Source organism: Bolinopsis microptera, chromosome 10 (assembly GCF_026151205.1).
Source record: "Bolinopsis microptera isolate Bmic1 chromosome 10, MBARI_Bmic_1.0, whole genome shotgun sequence".
NCBI classification, from domain to species: Eukaryota; Metazoa; Ctenophora; class Tentaculata; order Lobata; family Bolinopsidae; genus Bolinopsis; species Bolinopsis microptera.
This window is the reverse complement of record NC_087081.1, coordinates 17,794,180-17,813,020: the sequence shown is the minus strand read 5'-3', so window position 1 is coordinate 17,813,020 and position 18,841 is coordinate 17,794,180. Positions and strand designations below refer to the sequence as shown.

At 37.5% G+C, this 18,841-nt stretch overlaps 1 protein-coding gene across 1 annotated transcript in view; it reads left to right on the top strand.

The window, feature by feature from the left end:
* LOC134821958 (guanylate kinase-like) overlaps window positions 1-18,841 on the top strand; it is a 40,280-nt gene that overhangs the window by 11,154 nt on the left and 10,285 nt on the right. Inside the window, exon 3 of the mRNA XM_063832790.1 lies at window positions 4,225-4,371. Within this exon, the coding sequence (XP_063688860.1) occupies window positions 4,225-4,371 (147 nt within the window). The remainder of the gene's footprint in view (window positions 1-4,224; window positions 4,372-18,841) is intronic.

Genomic DNA, 18,841 nt, shown 5'->3' with positions numbered 1-18,841 from the left:
TCGAGCAACTTTATGCTTTCCTGCGCATAGGCCTCCATGCTGGCATTAAAACTAATCTGTGTTCTAAGGATGTGTTGGTTGGCATGGGCAAATCAAACCGTTCCCTCGAGCTTGATGCACTCGGCAAAAGTTTGATCCCTGAAACAGTTGCCCACTCTCGCAACAAGCTTGTTATACCGCATCCGAAAGCAGATAAACTATATAGAGGTAAAGATACTTCAATCTCAAGGTTGAAAACAAGCTATGAAGAAGGGAGTCTCAAGGGGTAGAGAACTCCTTCAAGAACACTGTAGCTTTGAAGGAGAGGCCTTTCAACCATCTTCTGACGTAACAGAGAGTGATGAAGCGGAAACAGATGACGAAGAAGAGGATGTGGAGGATATTGACTCATTAGATGAATGGGCGAACATAGTAACTGTGTATGGTGATGCTCTGCATCATGATACGGCTGTTGAGGTTTGCCTCAATGGAGGGCGAGATCGAATGCCATCCCAGTCAATATTTAAGCGATTCCAGGGCCATAAACAAGCGAAGATATCACTTAATATCACATGTGATCATGCAGCTGATGGTAACTGCAAGATTCTTTCAGTTGGAGATAGAGCATGGATTCATGTTAAGAGGAAGATAAGGAAAACGGAAACAGAGATCGTGAAGGTGAGAGGAAAGGCTTTATTCCTCTCGTACCGGTTGCGGTCAGGGTTGGGGTCATCAGTGAGTTGCGTCCCTACTAACTCAATTTGCCTTGTGCATCAAGGTGAGCATTACATATGGCTGAAATCATATCTGATTGGCCAACTTCTTCTGAGCACATCAGTGAATAAAATACTACTTTCGAGTGACATGTAAGCGATTTTATCTATTGTGATGTTGTAGTGATGAACCACAGCAGTGATGTTGTACTGATAATTATTTTGCTAGGTTCCTACATGATTTTATTTCCTTCAAAAACTGTTGCTATATCATGTTTTCATTCTTGAATGTGTATATTTGGTGTTAAGTTCGACATTTACCTATTACATGCATCTACATTCTTTCATGATTCCGTATATATATAATAGTTAAATGAAAAATTTGTAAAAAACCCAAAAAAACCCAACTCCTACCCTGAAAAAGGTCATACTGGGATTGGTTTTTTTTGGGTTTTTTGGGCTACCCCCCCCCCCCCCCCCCCCCCCCCCCCCCCCAAATAACAACTTAACCCTGCTACTGATCTATTACAATAAGTATTAAGTAACAACTAAACCCTGCTACTGATCTATTACAATAAGTAACAACTGAACCCTGCTACTGATCTATTAAAATAAATAACAACTAAACCCTGCTACTGATATATTCAATAAGTAACAACTAAACCCTGCTACTGATCTATTACAATAAATTACAACTAAACCCTGCTACTGATCTATTACAATAAGTAACAACTAAACCCTGCTACTGATCTATTACAATAAATAACAACTAAACCCTGCTACTGATCTATTACAATAAGTAACAACTAAACCCTGCTACTGCACTGATCTATTACAATAAGTAACAACTAAACCCTGTTACTGATATATTACAATAATTAACAACTAAACCCTGTTACTGATCTATTACAATAAGTAACAACTAAACCCTGCTACTGATCTATTACAATAACTAACAACTAAACCCTGCTACTGATCTATTACAATAAGTAACAACTAAACCCTGCTACTGATCTATTACAATAAGTAACAACTGTACCCTGCTACTGATCTATTACAATAAGTAACAACTGTACCCTGCTACTGATCTATTACAATAATTAACAACTTAACCCTGTTACTGATATATTACAATAAGTAACAATTAAACCCTGCTACTGATATATTACAATAAGTAGCAACTAAACCCTGCTACTGATTGCTTATTTGCTACTGATATATTACAATAAGTAACAACTAAACTCTGCTACTGATCTATTACAATAAGTAGCAACTAAACTCTGCTACTGATCTATTACAATAAGTAACAACTAAACCCTGTTACTGATATATTACAATAAGTAACAATTAAACCCTGCTACTGATATATTACAATAAGTAGCAACTAAACCCTGCTACTGATTGCTTATTTGCTACTGATATATTACAATAAGTAACAACTAAACCCTGCTACTGATCTATTACAATAAGTAGCAACTAAACTCTGCTACTGATATATTACAATAAGTAACAACTAAACCCTGTTACTGATCTATTACAATAAGCTCCTTAGTGCTGGTCTTCTGAACTAAATTATTATCACCGTTCTGAAATATGTTTGGGCCATTCATCATTTCAATAAAGCCAATGAAGCAATGATACTACACCAGATTCAGAAAAAACAATAAATAAATTCCAATTCGTCACCCTCTTCGCAGCCTTTTAACTATAGTTTCGTCATCACTAATCCAGCGGCCATGTTGAATGCCATTTACTCAAATTATTTGTTATATAATAGTAGTGTTATCTCTACTATAATTCAGAGAATTCTTTTTGTCTGTACGACCGCCCACGTGCAAAACAAACGAAAAATATGAACTTGCGTAGTAACCATGGTAACGAGGGTTGTTACACGCACGTGCACGTGCAAAGATTGTTAAAACGGCATTTTTTATCGGTTTTGTTGATATTACGTTGTGTTTAGTGCGAGCAACATTTTAATCGGCTGTATCTTCGGTTTGTTTAGGATATTTTTTTACGCGATTTAAACTTACTAACAAAAAATACTATTAGCTTCCTCCCTGTGACCACGGGTTTTCTAGTTATAATATATAGTAGTGTTGAAACTATTAAAACGTTCTGAAATAGTTAGTCGTAAGTCTCCTAGTTACTGTTACCCAGAACATATTAATATGTTGGGGGGGGGGGGGTATGTGTCTCATTCAGTTCATATCTCAGATGCAGCAGCTAATTGAACATATTAATATGTGTCTCATTCAGTTCATATCTCAGATGCAGCAGCTAATTGAACATATTAATATGTGTCTCATTCAGTTCATATCTGATATATTCAATAAGTAACAACTAAACCCTGCTACTGATCTATTACAATAAATTACAACTAAACCCTGCTACTGATCTATTACAATAAGTAACAACTAAACCCTGCTACTGATCTATTACAATAAATAACAACTAAACCCTGCTACTGATCTATTACAATAAGTAACAACTAAACCCTGTTGGCTGTTACTGATATATTACAATAATTAACAACTAAACCCTGTTACTAACAAAAAATACTATTAGCTTCCTCCCTGTGACCACGGGTTTTCTAGTTATAATATATAGTAGTGTTAAAACTATTAAAACGTTCTGAAATAGTTAGTCGTAAGTCTCCTAGTTACTGTTACCCAGAACATATTAATATGTTGGGGGGGGGGGGGGGTATGTGTCTCATTCAGTTCATATCTCAGATGCAGCAGCTAATTGAACATATTAATATGTGTCTCATTCAGTTCATATCTCAGATGCAGCAGCTAATTGAACATATTAATATGTGTCTCATTCAGTTCATATCTGATATATTCAATAAGTAACAACTAAACCCTGCTACTGATCTATTACAATAAGTAACAACTAAACCCTGCTACTGATCTATTACAATAAATTACAACTAAACCCTGCTACTGATCTATTACAATAAGTAACAACTAAACCCTGCTACTGATCTATTACAATAAATAACAACTAAACCCTGCTACTGATCTATTACAATAAGTAACAACTAAACCCTGTTACTGATATATTACAATAATTAACAACTAAACACTGTTACTAACAAAAAATACTATTAGCTTCCTCCCTGTGACCACGGGTTTTCTAGTTATAATATATAGTAGTGTTGAAACTATTAAAACGTTCTGAAATAGTTAGTCGTAAGTGTCCTAGTTACTGTCACCCAGAACATATTAATATGTGTCTCATTCAGTTCATATCTCAGATGCAGCAGCTAATTGAACATATTAATATGTGTCTCATTCAGTTCATATCTCAGATGCAGCAGCTAATTGAACATATTAATATGTGTCTCATTCAGTTCATATCTCAGATGCAGCAGCTAATTGAACATATTAATATGTGTCTCATTCAGTTCATATCTCAGATGCAGCAGCTAATTGAACATATTAATATGTGTCTCATTCAGTTCATATCTCAGATGCAGCAGCTAATTGAACATATTAATATGTGTCTCATTCAGTTCATATCTCAGATGCAGCAGCTAATTGAAGATGGAGCGTTTCTAGAGCATGCGGAGTTTGGTAGTAATCTGTATGGAACAAGCAAACTAGCTGTTACCAATGTGTGTGATAAGGGTCAAATATGTATACTTGACATTGAGCTTCAGGGCGTACTTCAGGTGATGATTACTGTATAATTAGTAATAATTGCTGTATAATTAGTAATAATTACTGTATAATTAATAATAATTACTGTATAATTAGTAATAATTACTGTATAATTAGTAATAATTACTGTATAATTAGTAATAATTACTGTATAATTAGTAATAATTATTGTAATTAGTAATGATTATTGTAATTAGTAATAATTACTGTAATTAGTAATAATTACTGTATAATTAGTAATAATTACTGTATAATTAGTAATAATTACTGTATGGGAACCTCATCACACTTACACAATTTCAAAATACGACACAATTTTAGACATAATTTTAGTGAGGGTTGCTTACCCACTTTATCAGATGCAGCACATATCGTCATTATTAATGTAGGTTTATATTTAGCAAGTGTACCTATATTCACTAGTATATTTACCGGTAGCAAGTGAAACTTCCAATGTAATGGTGTTATATACGCTAATCTAACTGCGTATAATGCGATTACACTATTAATTGCACGAGGCGCAGCCGAGTGGAAATTGATACAATAATCGCACGAGGCGAAGCCGAGTTCGATTATTGCAGTTATTTCACGAGGCGCAGCCGAGTGCAATAACTGGTGTAATCGTATTATACATGCAGTTAGATTCACGTATAACTCCACGCCTCTGATTTATATAACTTTGTTGTTATAAGTTGCTCTCAAAACAATGCGATTGCGATTAAAACTAATCGCACTGTTTTGAAAGGCTGAGCAGCTGATATTTTGATTACAAACAAATGAAACAGTCATTATATAAACAAGTTTCAAAAGTAGATTAATGTTTCATATATCTAAAAACGTTTGCATAAACAATTTTAAATCAGTTTCAAATATCTTAACAACAATTGGATTTAAAATTAATAAAATATAATTACTAGGAAACAATGCCGTAATACCACAATTCAATTAAAATTAATTGTAATATTGTGTATCACGGCATTGTCTCCGATAAATGTTTTTATCTTCGAGTTCATCCTCGTCCGGTATTTGTTGCTTGAATCTTCTGACATTTCTATTAGACATCCTGTGAGTATGACGATTAACTTAAAATTTAAAACAAGCTAGCAAATACTAGAATTCAATTACATAATATTATTACATTGACGTTATGACTTAGGATATGGCACACTTGCAATTAAAATATCAAAATGTATCATTATTTCAAACTATGGATCGTTCACATATTACGGGTCGTTCACATATTACGAATTCATTTTTTGGAACATTGTTACCCCTCTCCGTAATAAGTTTTACACATAGCTATTGTGTCGAAATTGCAGTAGAGCAATCATTTTGAAACCCCCCCCCCCCCCCCCCCCCCCCCCCCCCCCCCATCGGCTGATTACGTAATATGTGAACGACCCCCTATTGAAAGCTATTGAATTGGCGGGCAAACGATCCGTTTCATGATGTGTATAATACAATGCCAATCAAATGCAATTGCATTAAAATACATTTCCATGCAACTATCAAATGTTATTGTACCACCCAACTGGTGTAAAATTGGAAAACGGCTATAATACGGCAACCGGAGCTTGACTGGCCAAAGCCTAGGGCGACTGTAGTAAGTAGTTGTTGCAAACAAACTACTTCTAACAATTTACGTACGCGGCTCCCGATAAACGAGGAGTAAGGAACGATGTATCTGTTTGAAACGAGAATCGAGATATGCGCTGATAAATTAGTGACAACTCCCGATGAACGAGGAAATAACACTACTAGTACTACTACTAGAGCTAAAATGAACCTGTATCAAACAAGGTCTAAAACCTACTGGCTGCTCTTGATAAACGAGGAGTTAACAAATAAAGGTGACTGTCTGAAACAAGCTACGGGTGCAGGTGTACCTGTCTAAAACAAGATACGATCTTAATATTTAAACTCCCGATAAACGAGGAGATGAGAAGTCTGTAACTCGCGACGGTTATAGTGGCTGTACGAAGCGCTGACAGTGAACTCCAGTGAGCTGTAATTCCCGATGTGATGGCTCAGTCTGTTTATAAACAAGAAAGGTAGAAGGCTGATGGAGTCTGTATTTAAACAAGTCTTAGACTTGGTGAATTGTACTAAATAAAACGCTCTCGTAACGATAGAAAACTAATAAATCAAGAAGAGCACCAAATCTCGACTAATCCTCGGTGACAATTTCAGAAGTGCCTTATCTCCCAAAAACCTTATCTCTTAAAAAAAGGCTCGTAAAATCTGATAAATATAAAAAAGGCCGAAGAACTATAAATAAGAAGGTAATGGTTTTTTTTTTTTTAATTAAAAAAAAATTTAAAAAAAAAAAAAAAAAAAAAAATGGTTCGAATATAAAATAGATGCATGAGATAAAATTAAAATTAAGAAGTGGCAAAAGACGGTGAATTATAATATTAAAATGTAAAATCAAAGCCTAGCAACATTGTGGATCTACTAAACTAGTGAACTACACCAAACACGGCAGCAAACAATCAACTTTCAAAATAAAGAGACAACAGCTGAACAGCGGGTCGCACAACGCCTCAGGGTCTCAGAGCACTAAATACGTTGGCACACGCCGTGTATGCTTGAAGATGATTCGTTCTGGTGACTCGTACGCAGAGGTCACGTGGACCTACCATTTCGACGAATTACTATCACGTGACACCCCGTATTACTGGTTTCGAGGAATAATTGTCACGTGACACACTGATAAGGAGATTAGCCCCCGACACCGTGAGAAATCTGCCCTGCCTCATACTGTGTTGCGTTAATGCAATGTAAGGCTTGACTTATTCCAAACACAAGGAAAGATGTTGTCCTAAACTATAAATTTAAATTTATGCCCGAAAATTTAGTTTTAGCGACCATTGCACTAACGGTCGCTAAACTACCTCAGGTAGTTGATTCAAGTCAATACTTGAATCAGCACCTCACAGTAGTAAAATACTCGGTTTGAGTTGGGTCCTCATTTTACGAGGTGCTCTCTTAGTCTAAGCATCTGCCTGAGGCATGATTTACAGCATCTTTCAGGGAATATGCATTGCAATTAGTTTAGTAATCGTACCTAATAAGATTTCGGTCACTCTCAAAACAGTGCAATTAGTTTTGTAATCGCACCCCCTGGAAAAAAATCTACCAAATACCGGTGCAATTATGGAATTAATAAATGGCCGCCAAATAGGTCAAAAGTGGAGTTATAGAGTTAATTAGTGGTTTTAAATCACAAGAAAATGCTGGGAGACCAACTTTGATACCCTCATTAAGCTGTTTCCCTAAGTATTGTAGTATGATTTCATTATAAACACCTCCGGGTAAGAATAATCAATTTTTCCGTGCGTTGCGGTAAAAATTGAAATATAATCCCTGCGCATGCCGGAGTTATGTGTGTCATTCTCCCTGATCCTTACTTACTTGTTATGTGTGTCATACTCCCTGATCCTTACTTACTTAGTTATGTGTGTCATACTCCCTGATCTTTACTTACTTGTTATGTGTGTCATACTCCCTGATCCTTACTTACTTGTTATGTGTGTCATACTCCCTGATCCTTACTTACTTGTTATGTGTGTCATACTCCCTGATCCTTACTTACTTGTTATGTGTGTCATACTCCCTGATCCTTACTTACTTGTTATGTGTGTCATACTCCCTGATCCTTACTTACTTGTTATGTGTGTCATACTCCCTGATCCTTACTTACTTGTTATGTGTGTCATACTCCCTGATCCTTACTTACTTGTTATGTGTGTCATACTCCCTGATCCTTACTTACTTGTTATGTGTGTCATACTCCCTGATCCTTACTTACTTGTTATGTGTGTCATACTCCCTGATCCTTACTTACTTGTTATGTGTGTCATACTCCCTGATCCTTACTTACTTGTTATGTGTGTCATACTCCCTGATCCTTACTTACTTGTTATGTGTGTCATTCTCCCTGATCCTTACTTACTTGTTATGTGTGTCATACTCCCTGATCCTTACTTACTTGTTATGTGTGTCATACTCCCTGATCCTTACTTACTTGTTATGTGTGTCATACTCCCTGATCCTTACTTACTTGTTATGTGTGTCATACTCCCTGATCCTTACTTACTTGTTATGTGTGTCATACTCCCTGATCCTTACTTACTTGTTATGTGTGTCATACTCCCTGATCCTTACTTACTTGTTATGTGTGTCATACTCCCTGATCCTTACTTACTTGTTATGTGTGTCATACTCCCTGATCCTTACTTACTTGTTATGTGTGTCATACTCCCTGATCCTTACTTACTTGTTATGTGTGTCATACTCCCTGATCCTTACTTACTTGTTATGTGTGTCATACTCCCTGATCCTTACTTACTTGTTATGTGTGTCATACTCCCTGATCCTTACTTACTTGTTATGTGTGTCATACTCCCTGATCCTTACTTACTTGTTATGTGTGTCATACTCCCTGATCCTTACTTACTTGTTATGTGTGTCATACTCCCTGATCCTTACTTACTTGTTATGTGTGTCATACTCCCTGATCCTTACTTACTTGTTATGTGTGTCATACTCCCTGATCCTTACTTACTTGTTATGTGTGTCATACTCCCTGATCCTTACTTACTTGTTATGTGTGTCATACTCCCTGATCCTTACTTACTTGTTATGTGTGTCATACTCCCTGATCCTTACTTACTTGTTATGTGTGTCATACTCCCTGATCCTTACTTACTTGTTATGTGTGTCATACTCCCTGATCCTTACTTACTTGTTATGTGTGTCATACTCCCTGATCCTTACTTACTTGTTATGTGTGTCATACTCCCTGATCCTTACTTACTTGTTATGTGTGTCATACTCCCTGATCCTTACTTACTTGTTATGTGTGTCATACTCCCTGATCCTTACTTACTTGTTATGTGTGTCATACTCCCTGATCCTTACTTACTTGTTATGTGTGTCATACTCCCTGATCCTTACTTACTTGTTATGTGTGTCATACTCCCTGATCCTTACTTACTTGTTATGTGTGTCATACTCCCTGATCCTTACTTACTTGTTATGTGTGTCATACTCCCTGATCCTTACTTACTTGTTATGTGTGTCATACTCCCTGATCCTTACTTACTTGTTATGTGTGTCATACTCCCTGATCCTTACTTACTTGTTATGTGTGTCATACTCCCTGATCCTTACTTACTTGTTATGTGTGTCATACTCCCTGATCCTTACTTACTTGTTATGTGTGTCATACTCCCTGATCCTTACTTACTTGTTATGTGTGTCATACTCCCTGATCCTTACTTACTTGTTATGTGTGTCATACTCCCTGATCCTTACTTACTTGTTATGTGTGTCATACTCCCTGATCCTTACTTACTTGTTATGTGTGTCATACTCCCTGATCCTTACTTACTTGTTATGTGTGTCATACTCCCTGATCCTTACTTACTTGTTATGTGTGTCATACTCCCTGATCCTTACTTACTTGTTATGTGTGTCATACTCCCTGATCCTTACTTACTTGTTATGTGTGTCATACTCCCTGATCCTTACTTACTTGTTATGTGTGTCATACTCCCTGATCCTTACTTACTTGTTATGTGTGTCATACTCCCTGATCCTTACTTACTTGTTATGTGTGTCATACTCCCTGATCCTTACTTACTTGTTATGTGTGTCATACTCCCTGATCCTTACTTACTTGTTATGTGTGTCATACTCCCTGATCCTTACTTACTTGTTATGTGTGTCATACTCCCTGATCCTTACTTACTTGTTATGTGTGTCATACTCCCTGATCCTTACTTACTTGTTATGTGTGTCATACTCCCTGATCCTTACTTACTTGTTATGTGTGTCATACTCCCTGATCCTTACTTACTTGTTATGTGTGTCATACTCCCTGATCCTTACTTACTTGTTATGTGTGTCATACTCCCTGATCCTTACTTACTTGTTATGTGTGTCATACTCCCTGATCCTTACTTACTTGTTATGTGTGTCATACTCCCTGATCCTTACTTACTTGTTATGTGTGTCATACTCCCTGATCCTTACTTACTTGTTATGTGTGTCATACTCCCTGATCCTTACTTACTTGTTATGTGTGTCATACTCCCTGATCCTTACTTACTTGTTATGTGTGTCATACTCCCTGATCCTTACTTACTTGTTATGTGTGTCATACTCCCTGATCCTTACTTACTTGTTATGTGTGTCATACTCCCTGATCCTTACTTACTTGTTATGTGTGTCATACTCCCTGATCCTTACTTACTTGTTATGTGTGTCATACTCCCTGATCCTTACTTACTTGTTATGTGTGTCATACTCCCTGATCCTTACTTACTTGTTATGTGTGTCATACTCCCTGATCCTTACTTACTTGTTATGTGTGTCATACTCCCTGATCCTTACTTACTTGTTATGTGTGTCATACTCCCTGATCCTTACTTACTTGTTATGTGTGTCATACTCCCTGATCCTTACTTACTTGTTATGTGTGTCATACTCCCTGATCCTTACTTACTTGTTATGTGTGTCATACTCCCTGATCCTTACTTACTTGTTATGTGTGTCATACTCCCTGATCCTTACTTACTTGTTATGTGTGTCATACTCCCTGATCCTTACTTACTTGTTATGTGTGTCATACTCCCTGATCCTTACTTACTTGTTATGTGTGTCATACTCCCTGATCCTTACTTACTTGTTATGTGTGTCATACTCCCTGATCCTTACTTACTTGTTATGTGTGTCATACTCCCTGATCCTTACTTACTTGTTATGTGTGTCATACTCCCTGATCCTTACTTACTTGTTATGTGTGTCATACTCCCTGATCCTTACTTACTTGTTATGTGTGTCATACTCCCTGATCCTTACTTACTTGTTATGTGTGTCATACTCCCTGATCCTTACTTACTTGTTATGTGTGTCATACTCCCTGATCCTTACTTACTTGTTATGTGTGTCATACTCCCTGATCCTTACTTACTTGTTATGTGTGTCATACTCCCTGATCCTTACTTACTTGTTATGTGTGTCATACTCCCTGATCCTTACTTACTTGTTATGTGTGTCATACTCCCTGATCCTTACTTACTTGTTATGTGTGTCATACTCCCTGATCCTTACTTACTTGTTATGTGTGTCATACTCCCTGATCCTTACTTACTTGTTATGTGTGTCATACTCCCTGATCCTTACTTACTTGTTATGTGTGTCATACTCCCTGATCCTTACTTACTTGTTATGTGTGTCATACTCCCTGATCCTTACTTACTTGTTATGTGTGTCATACTCCCTGATCCTTACTTACTTGTTATGTGTGTCATACTCCCTGATCCTTACTTACTTGTTATGTGTGTCATACTCCCTGATCCTTACTTACTTGTTATGTGTGTCATACTCCCTGATCCTTACTTACTTGTTATGTGTGTCATACTCCCTGATCCTTACTTACTTGTTATGTGTGTCATACTCCCTGATCCTTACTTACTTGTTATGTGTGTCATACTCCCTGATCCTTACTTACTTGTTATGTGTGTCATACTCCCTGATCCTTACTTACTTGTTATGTGTGTCATACTCCCTGATCCTTACTTACTTGTTATGTGTGTCATACTCCCTGATCCTTACTTACTTGTTATGTGTGTCATACTCCCTGATCCTTACTTACTTGTTATGTGTGTCATACTCCCTGATCCTTACTTACTTGTTATGTGTGTCATACTCCCTGATCCTTACTTACTTGTTATGTGTGTCATACTCCCTGATCCTTACTTACTTGTTATGTGTGTCATACTCCCTGATCCTTACTTACTTGTTATGTGTGTCATACTCCCTGATCCTTACTTACTTGTTATGTGTGTCATACTCCCTGATCCTTACTTACTTGTTATGTGTGTCATACTCCCTGATCCTTACTTACTTGTTATGTGTGTCATACTCCCTGATCCTTACTTACTTGTTATGTGTGTCATACTCCCTGATCCTTACTTACTTGTTATGTGTGTCATACTCCCTGATCCTTACTTACTTGTTATGTGTGTCATACTCCCTGATCCTTACTTACTTGTTATGTGTGTCATACTCCCTGATCCTTACTTACTTGTTATGTGTGTCATACTCCCTGATCCTTACTTACTTGTTATGTGTGTCATACTCCCTGATCCTTACTTACTTGTTATGTGTGTCATACTCCCTGATCCTTACTTACTTGTTATGTGTGTCATACTCCCTGATCCTTACTTACTTGTTATGTGTGTCATACTCCCTGATCCTTACTTACTTGTTATGTGTGTCATACTCCCTGATCCTTACTTACTTGTTATGTGTGTCATACTCCCTGATCCTTACTTACTTGTTATGTGTGTCATACTCCCTGATCCTTACTTACTTGTTATGTGTGTCATACTCCCTGATCCTTACTTACTTGTTATGTGTGTCATACTCCCTGATCCTTACTTACTTGTTATGTGTGTCATACTCCCTGATCCTTACTTACTTGTTATGTGTGTCATACTCCCTGATCCTTACTTACTTGTTATGTGTGTCATACTCCCTGATCCTTACTTACTTGTTATGTGTGTCATACTCCCTGATCCTTACTTACTTGTTATGTGTGTCATACTCCCTGATCCTTACTTACTTGTTATGTGTGTCATACTCCCTGATCCTTACTTACTTGTTATGTGTGTCATACTCCCTGATCCTTACTTACTTGTTATGTGTGTCATACTCCCTGATCCTTACTTACTTGTTATGTGTGTCATACTCCCTGATCCTTACTTACTTGTTATGTGTGTCATACTCCCTGATCCTTACTTACTTGTTATGTGTGTCATACTCCCTGATCCTTACTTACTTGTTATGTGTGTCATACTCCCTGATCCTTACTTACTTGTTATGTGTGTCATACTCCCTGATCCTTACTTACTTGTTATGTGTGTCATACTCCCTGATCCTTACTTACTTGTTATGTGTGTCATACTCCCTGATCCTTACTTACTTGTTATGTGTGTCATACTCCCTGATCCTTACTTACTTGTTATGTGTGTCATACTCCCTGATCCTTACTTACTTGTTATGTGTGTCATACTCCCTGATCCTTACTTACTTGTTATGTGTGTCATACTCCCTGATCCTTACTTACTTGTTATGTGTGTCATACTCCCTGATCCTTACTTACTTGTTATGTGTGTCATACTCCCTGATCCTTACTTACTTGTTATGTGTGTCATACTCCCTGATCCTTACTTACTTGTTATGTGTGTCATACTCCCTGATCCTTACTTACTTGTTATGTGTGTCATACTCCCTGATCCTTACTTACTTGTTATGTGTGTCATACTCCCTGATCCTTACTTACTTGTTATGTGTGTCATACTCCCTGATCCTTACTTACTTGTTATGTGTGTCATACTCCCTGATCCTTACTTACTTGTTATGTGTGTCATACTCCCTGATCCTTACTTACTTGTTATGTGTGTCATACTCCCTGATCCTTACTTACTTGTTATGTGTGTCATTCTCCCTGATCCTTACTTACTTGTTATGTGTGTCATACTCCCTGATCCTTACTTACTTGTTATGTGTGTCATTCTCCCTGATCCTTACTTACTTGTTATGTGTGTCATACTCCCTGATCCTTACTTACTTGTTATGTGTGTCATACTCCCTGATCCTTACTTACTTGTTATGTGTGTCATACTCCCTGATCCTTACTTACTTGTTATGTGTGTCATACTCCCTGATCCTTACTTACTTGTTATGTGTGTCATACTCCCTGATCCTTACTTACTTGTTATGTGTGTCATTCTCCCTGATCCTTACTTACTTGTTATGTGTGTCATACTCCCTGATCCTTACTTACTTGTTATGTGTGTCATACTCCCTGATCCTTACTTACTTGTTATGTGTGTCATACTCCCTGATCCTTACTTACTTGTTATGTGTGTCATACTCCCTGATCCTTACTTACTTGTTATGTGTGTCATACTCCCTGATCCTTACTTACTTGTTATGTGTGTCATACTCCCTGATCCTTACTTACTTGTTATGTGTGTCATACTCCCTGATCCTTACTTACTTGTTATGTGTGTCATACTCCCTGATCCTTACTTACTTGTTATGTGTGTCATACTCCCTGATCCTTACTTACTTGTTATGTGTGTCATACTCCCTGATCCTTACTTACTTGTTATGTGTGTCATACTCCCTGATCCTTACTTACTTGTTATGTGTGTCATACTCCCTGATCCTTACTTACTTGTTATGTGTGTCATACTCCCTGATCCTTACTTACTTGTTATGTGTGTCATACTCCCTGATCCTTACTTACTTGTTATGTGTGTCATACTCCCTGATCCTTACTTACTTGTTATGTGTGTCATACTCCCTGATCCTTACTTACTTGTTATGTGTGTCATACTCCCTGATCCTTACTTACTTGTTATGTGTGTCATACTCCCTGATCCTTACTTACTTGTTATGTGTGTCATACTCCCTGATCCTTACTTACTTGTTATGTGTGTCATACTCCCTGATCCTTACTTACTTGTTATGTGTGTCATACTCCCTGATCCTTACTTACTTGTTATGTGTGTCATACTCCCTGATCCTTACTTACTTGTTATGTGTGTCATACTCCCTGATCCTTACTTACTTGTTATGTGTGTCATACTCCCTGATCCTTACTTACTTGTTATGTGTGTCATACTCCCTGATCCTTACTTACTTGTTATGTGTGTCATACTCCCTGATCCTTACTTACTTGTTATGTGTGTCATACTCCCTGATCCTTACTTACTTGTTATGTGTGTCATACTCCCTGATCCTTACTTACTTGTTATGTGTGTCATACTCCCTGATCCTTACTTACTTGTTATGTGTGTCATACTCCCTGATCCTTACTTACTTGTTATGTGTGTCATACTCCCTGATCCTTACTTACTTGTTATGTGTGTCATACTCCCTGATCCTTACTTACTTGTTATGTGTGTCATACTCCCTGATCCTTACTTACTTGTTATGTGTGTCATACTCCCTGATCCTTACTTACTTGTTATGTGTGTCATACTCCCTGATCCTTACTTACTTGTTATGTGTGTCATACTCCCTGATCCTTACTTACTTGTTATGTGTGTCATACTCCCTGATCCTTACTTACTTGTTATGTGTGTCATACTCCCTGATCCTTACTTACTTGTTATGTGTGTCATACTCCCTGATCCTTACTTACTTGTTATGTGTGTCATACTCCCTGATCCTTACTTACTTGTTATGTGTGTCATACTCCCTGATCCTTACTTACTTGTTATGTGTGTCATACTCCCTGATCCTTACTTACTTGTTATGTGTGTCATACTCCCTGATCCTTACTTACTTGTTATGTGTGTCATACTCCCTGATCCTTACTTACTTGTTATGTGTGTCATACTCCCTGATCCTTACTTACTTGTTATGTGTGTCATTCTCCCTGATCCTTACTTACTTGTTATGTGTGTCATACTCCCTGATCCTTACTTACTTGTTATGTGTGTCATACTCCCTGATCCTTACTTACTTGTTATGTGTGTCATACTCCCTGATCCTTACTTACTTGTTATGTGTGTCATACTCCCTGATCCTTACTTACTTGTTATGTGTGTCATACTCCCTGATCCTTACTTACTTGTTATGTGTGTCATACTCCCTGATCCTTACTTACTTGTTATGTGTGTCATACTCCCTGATCCTTACTTACTTGTTATGTGTGTCATACTCCCTGATCCTTACTTACTTGTTATGTGTGTCATACTCCCTGATCCTTACTTACTTGTTATGTGTGTCATACTCCCTGATCCTTACTTACTTGTTATGTGTGTCATTCTCCCTGATCCTTACTTACTTGTTATGTGTGTCATACTCCCTGATCCTTACTTACTTGTTATGTGTGTCATACTCCCTGATCCTTACTTACTTGTTATGTGTGTCATACTCCCTGATCCTTACTTACTTGTTATGTGTGTCATACTCCCTGATCCCTACTTACTTGTTATGTGTGTCATACTCCCTGATCCCTACTTACTTGTTATGTGTGTCATTCTCCCTGATCCTTACTTACTTGTTATGTGTGTCATACTCCCTGATCCTTACTTACTTGTTATGTGTGTCATTCTCCCTGATCCTTACTTACTTGTTATGTGTGTCATACTCCCTGATCCCTACTTACTTGTTATGTGTGTCATACTCCCTGATCCTTACTTACTTGTTATGTGTGTCATTCTCCCTGATCCTTACTTACTTGTTATGTGTGTCATACTCCCTGATCCTTACTTACTTGTTATGTGTGTCATACTCCCTGATCCCTACTTACTTGTTATGTGTGTCATACTCCCTGATCCTTACTTACTTGTTATGTGTGTCATACTCCCTGATCCTTACTTACTTGTTATGTGTGTCATACTCCCTGATCCTTACTTACTTGTTATGTGTGTCATACTCCCTGATCCCTACTTACTTGTTATGTGTGTCATACTCCCTGATCCTTACTTACTTGTTATGTGTGTCATACTCCCTGATCCTTACTTACTTGTTATGTGTGTCATACTCCCTGATCCTTACTTACTTGTTATGTGTGTCATACTCCCTGATCCCTTACTTACTTGTTATGTGTGTCATACTCCCTGATCCTTACTTACTTGTTATGTGTGTCATACTCCCTGATCCTTACTTACTTGTTATGTGTGTCATACTCCCTGATCCTTACTTACTTGTTATGTGTGTCATACTCCCTGATCCTTACTTACTTGTTATGTGTGTCATACTCCCTGATCCTTACTTACTTGTTATGTGTGTCATACTCCCTGATCCTTACTTACTTGTTATGTGTGTCATACTCCCTGATCCTTACTTACTTGTTATGTGTGTCATACTCCCTGATCCTTACTTACTTGTTATGTGTGTCATACTCCCTGATCCTTACTTACTTGTTATGTGTGTCATACTCCCTGATCCTTACTTACTTGTTATGTGTGTCATACTCCCTGATCCTTACTTACTTGTTATGTGTGTCATACTCCCTGATCCTTACTTACTTGTTATGTGTGTCATACTCCCTGATCCTTACTTACTTGTTATGTGTGTCATACTCCCTGATCCTTACTTACTTGTTATGTGTGTCATACTCCCTGATCCTTACTTACTTGTTATGTGTGTCATACTCCCTGATCCTTACTTACTTGTTATGTGTGTCATACTCCCTGATCCTTACTTACTTGTTATGTGTGTCATACTCCCTGATCCTTACTTACTTGTTATGTGTGTCATACTCCCTGATCCTTACTTACTTGTTATGTGTGTCATACTCCCTGATCCTTACTTACTTGTTATGTGTGTCATACTCCCTGATCCTTACTTACTTGTTATGTGTGTCATACTCCCTGATCCTTACTTACTTGTTATGTGTGTCATACTCCCTGATCCTTACTTACTTGTTATGTGTGTCATACTCCCTGATCCTTACTTACTTGTTATGTGTGTCATACTCCCTGATCCTTACTTACTTGTTATGTGTGTCATACTCCCTGATCCTTACTTACTTGTTATGTGTGTCATACTCCCTGATCCTTACTTACTTGTTATGTGTGTCATACTCCCTGATCCTTACTTACTTGTTATGTGTGTCATACTCCCTGATCCTTACTTACTTGTTATGTGTGTCATACTCCCTGATCCTTACTTACTTGTTATGTGTGTCATACTCCCTGATCCTTACTTACTTGTTATGTGTGTCATACTCCCTGATCCTTACTTACTTGTTATGTGTGTCATACTCCCTGATCCTTACTTACTTGTTATGTGTGTCATACTCCCTGATCCTTACTTACTTGTTATGTGTGTCATACTCCCTGATCCTTACTTACTTGTTATGTGTGTCATACTCCCTGATCCTTACTTACTTGTTATGTGTGTCATACTCCCTGATCCTTACTTACTTGTTATGTGTGTCATACTCCCTGATCCTTACTTACTTGTTATGTGTGTCATACTCCCTGATCCTTACTTACTTGTTATGTGTGTCATACTCCCTGATCCTTACTTACTTGTTATGTGTGTCATACTCCCTGATCCTTACTTACTTGTTATGTGTGTCATACTCCCTGATCCTTACTTACTTGTTATGTGTGTCATACTCCCTGATCCTTACTTACTTGTTATGTGTGTCATACTCCCTGATCCTTACTTACTTGTTATGTGTGTCATACTCCCTGATCCTTACTTACTTGTTATGTGTGTCATACTCCCTGATCCTTACTTACTTGTTATGTGTGTCATACTCCCTGATCCTTACTTACTTGTTATGTGTGTCATACTCCCTGATCCTTACTTACTTGTTATGTGTGTCATTCTCCCTGATCCTTACTTACTTGTTATGTGTGTCATACTCCCTGATCCTTACTTACTTGTTATGTGTGTCATACTCCCTGATCCTTACTTACTTGTTATGTGTGT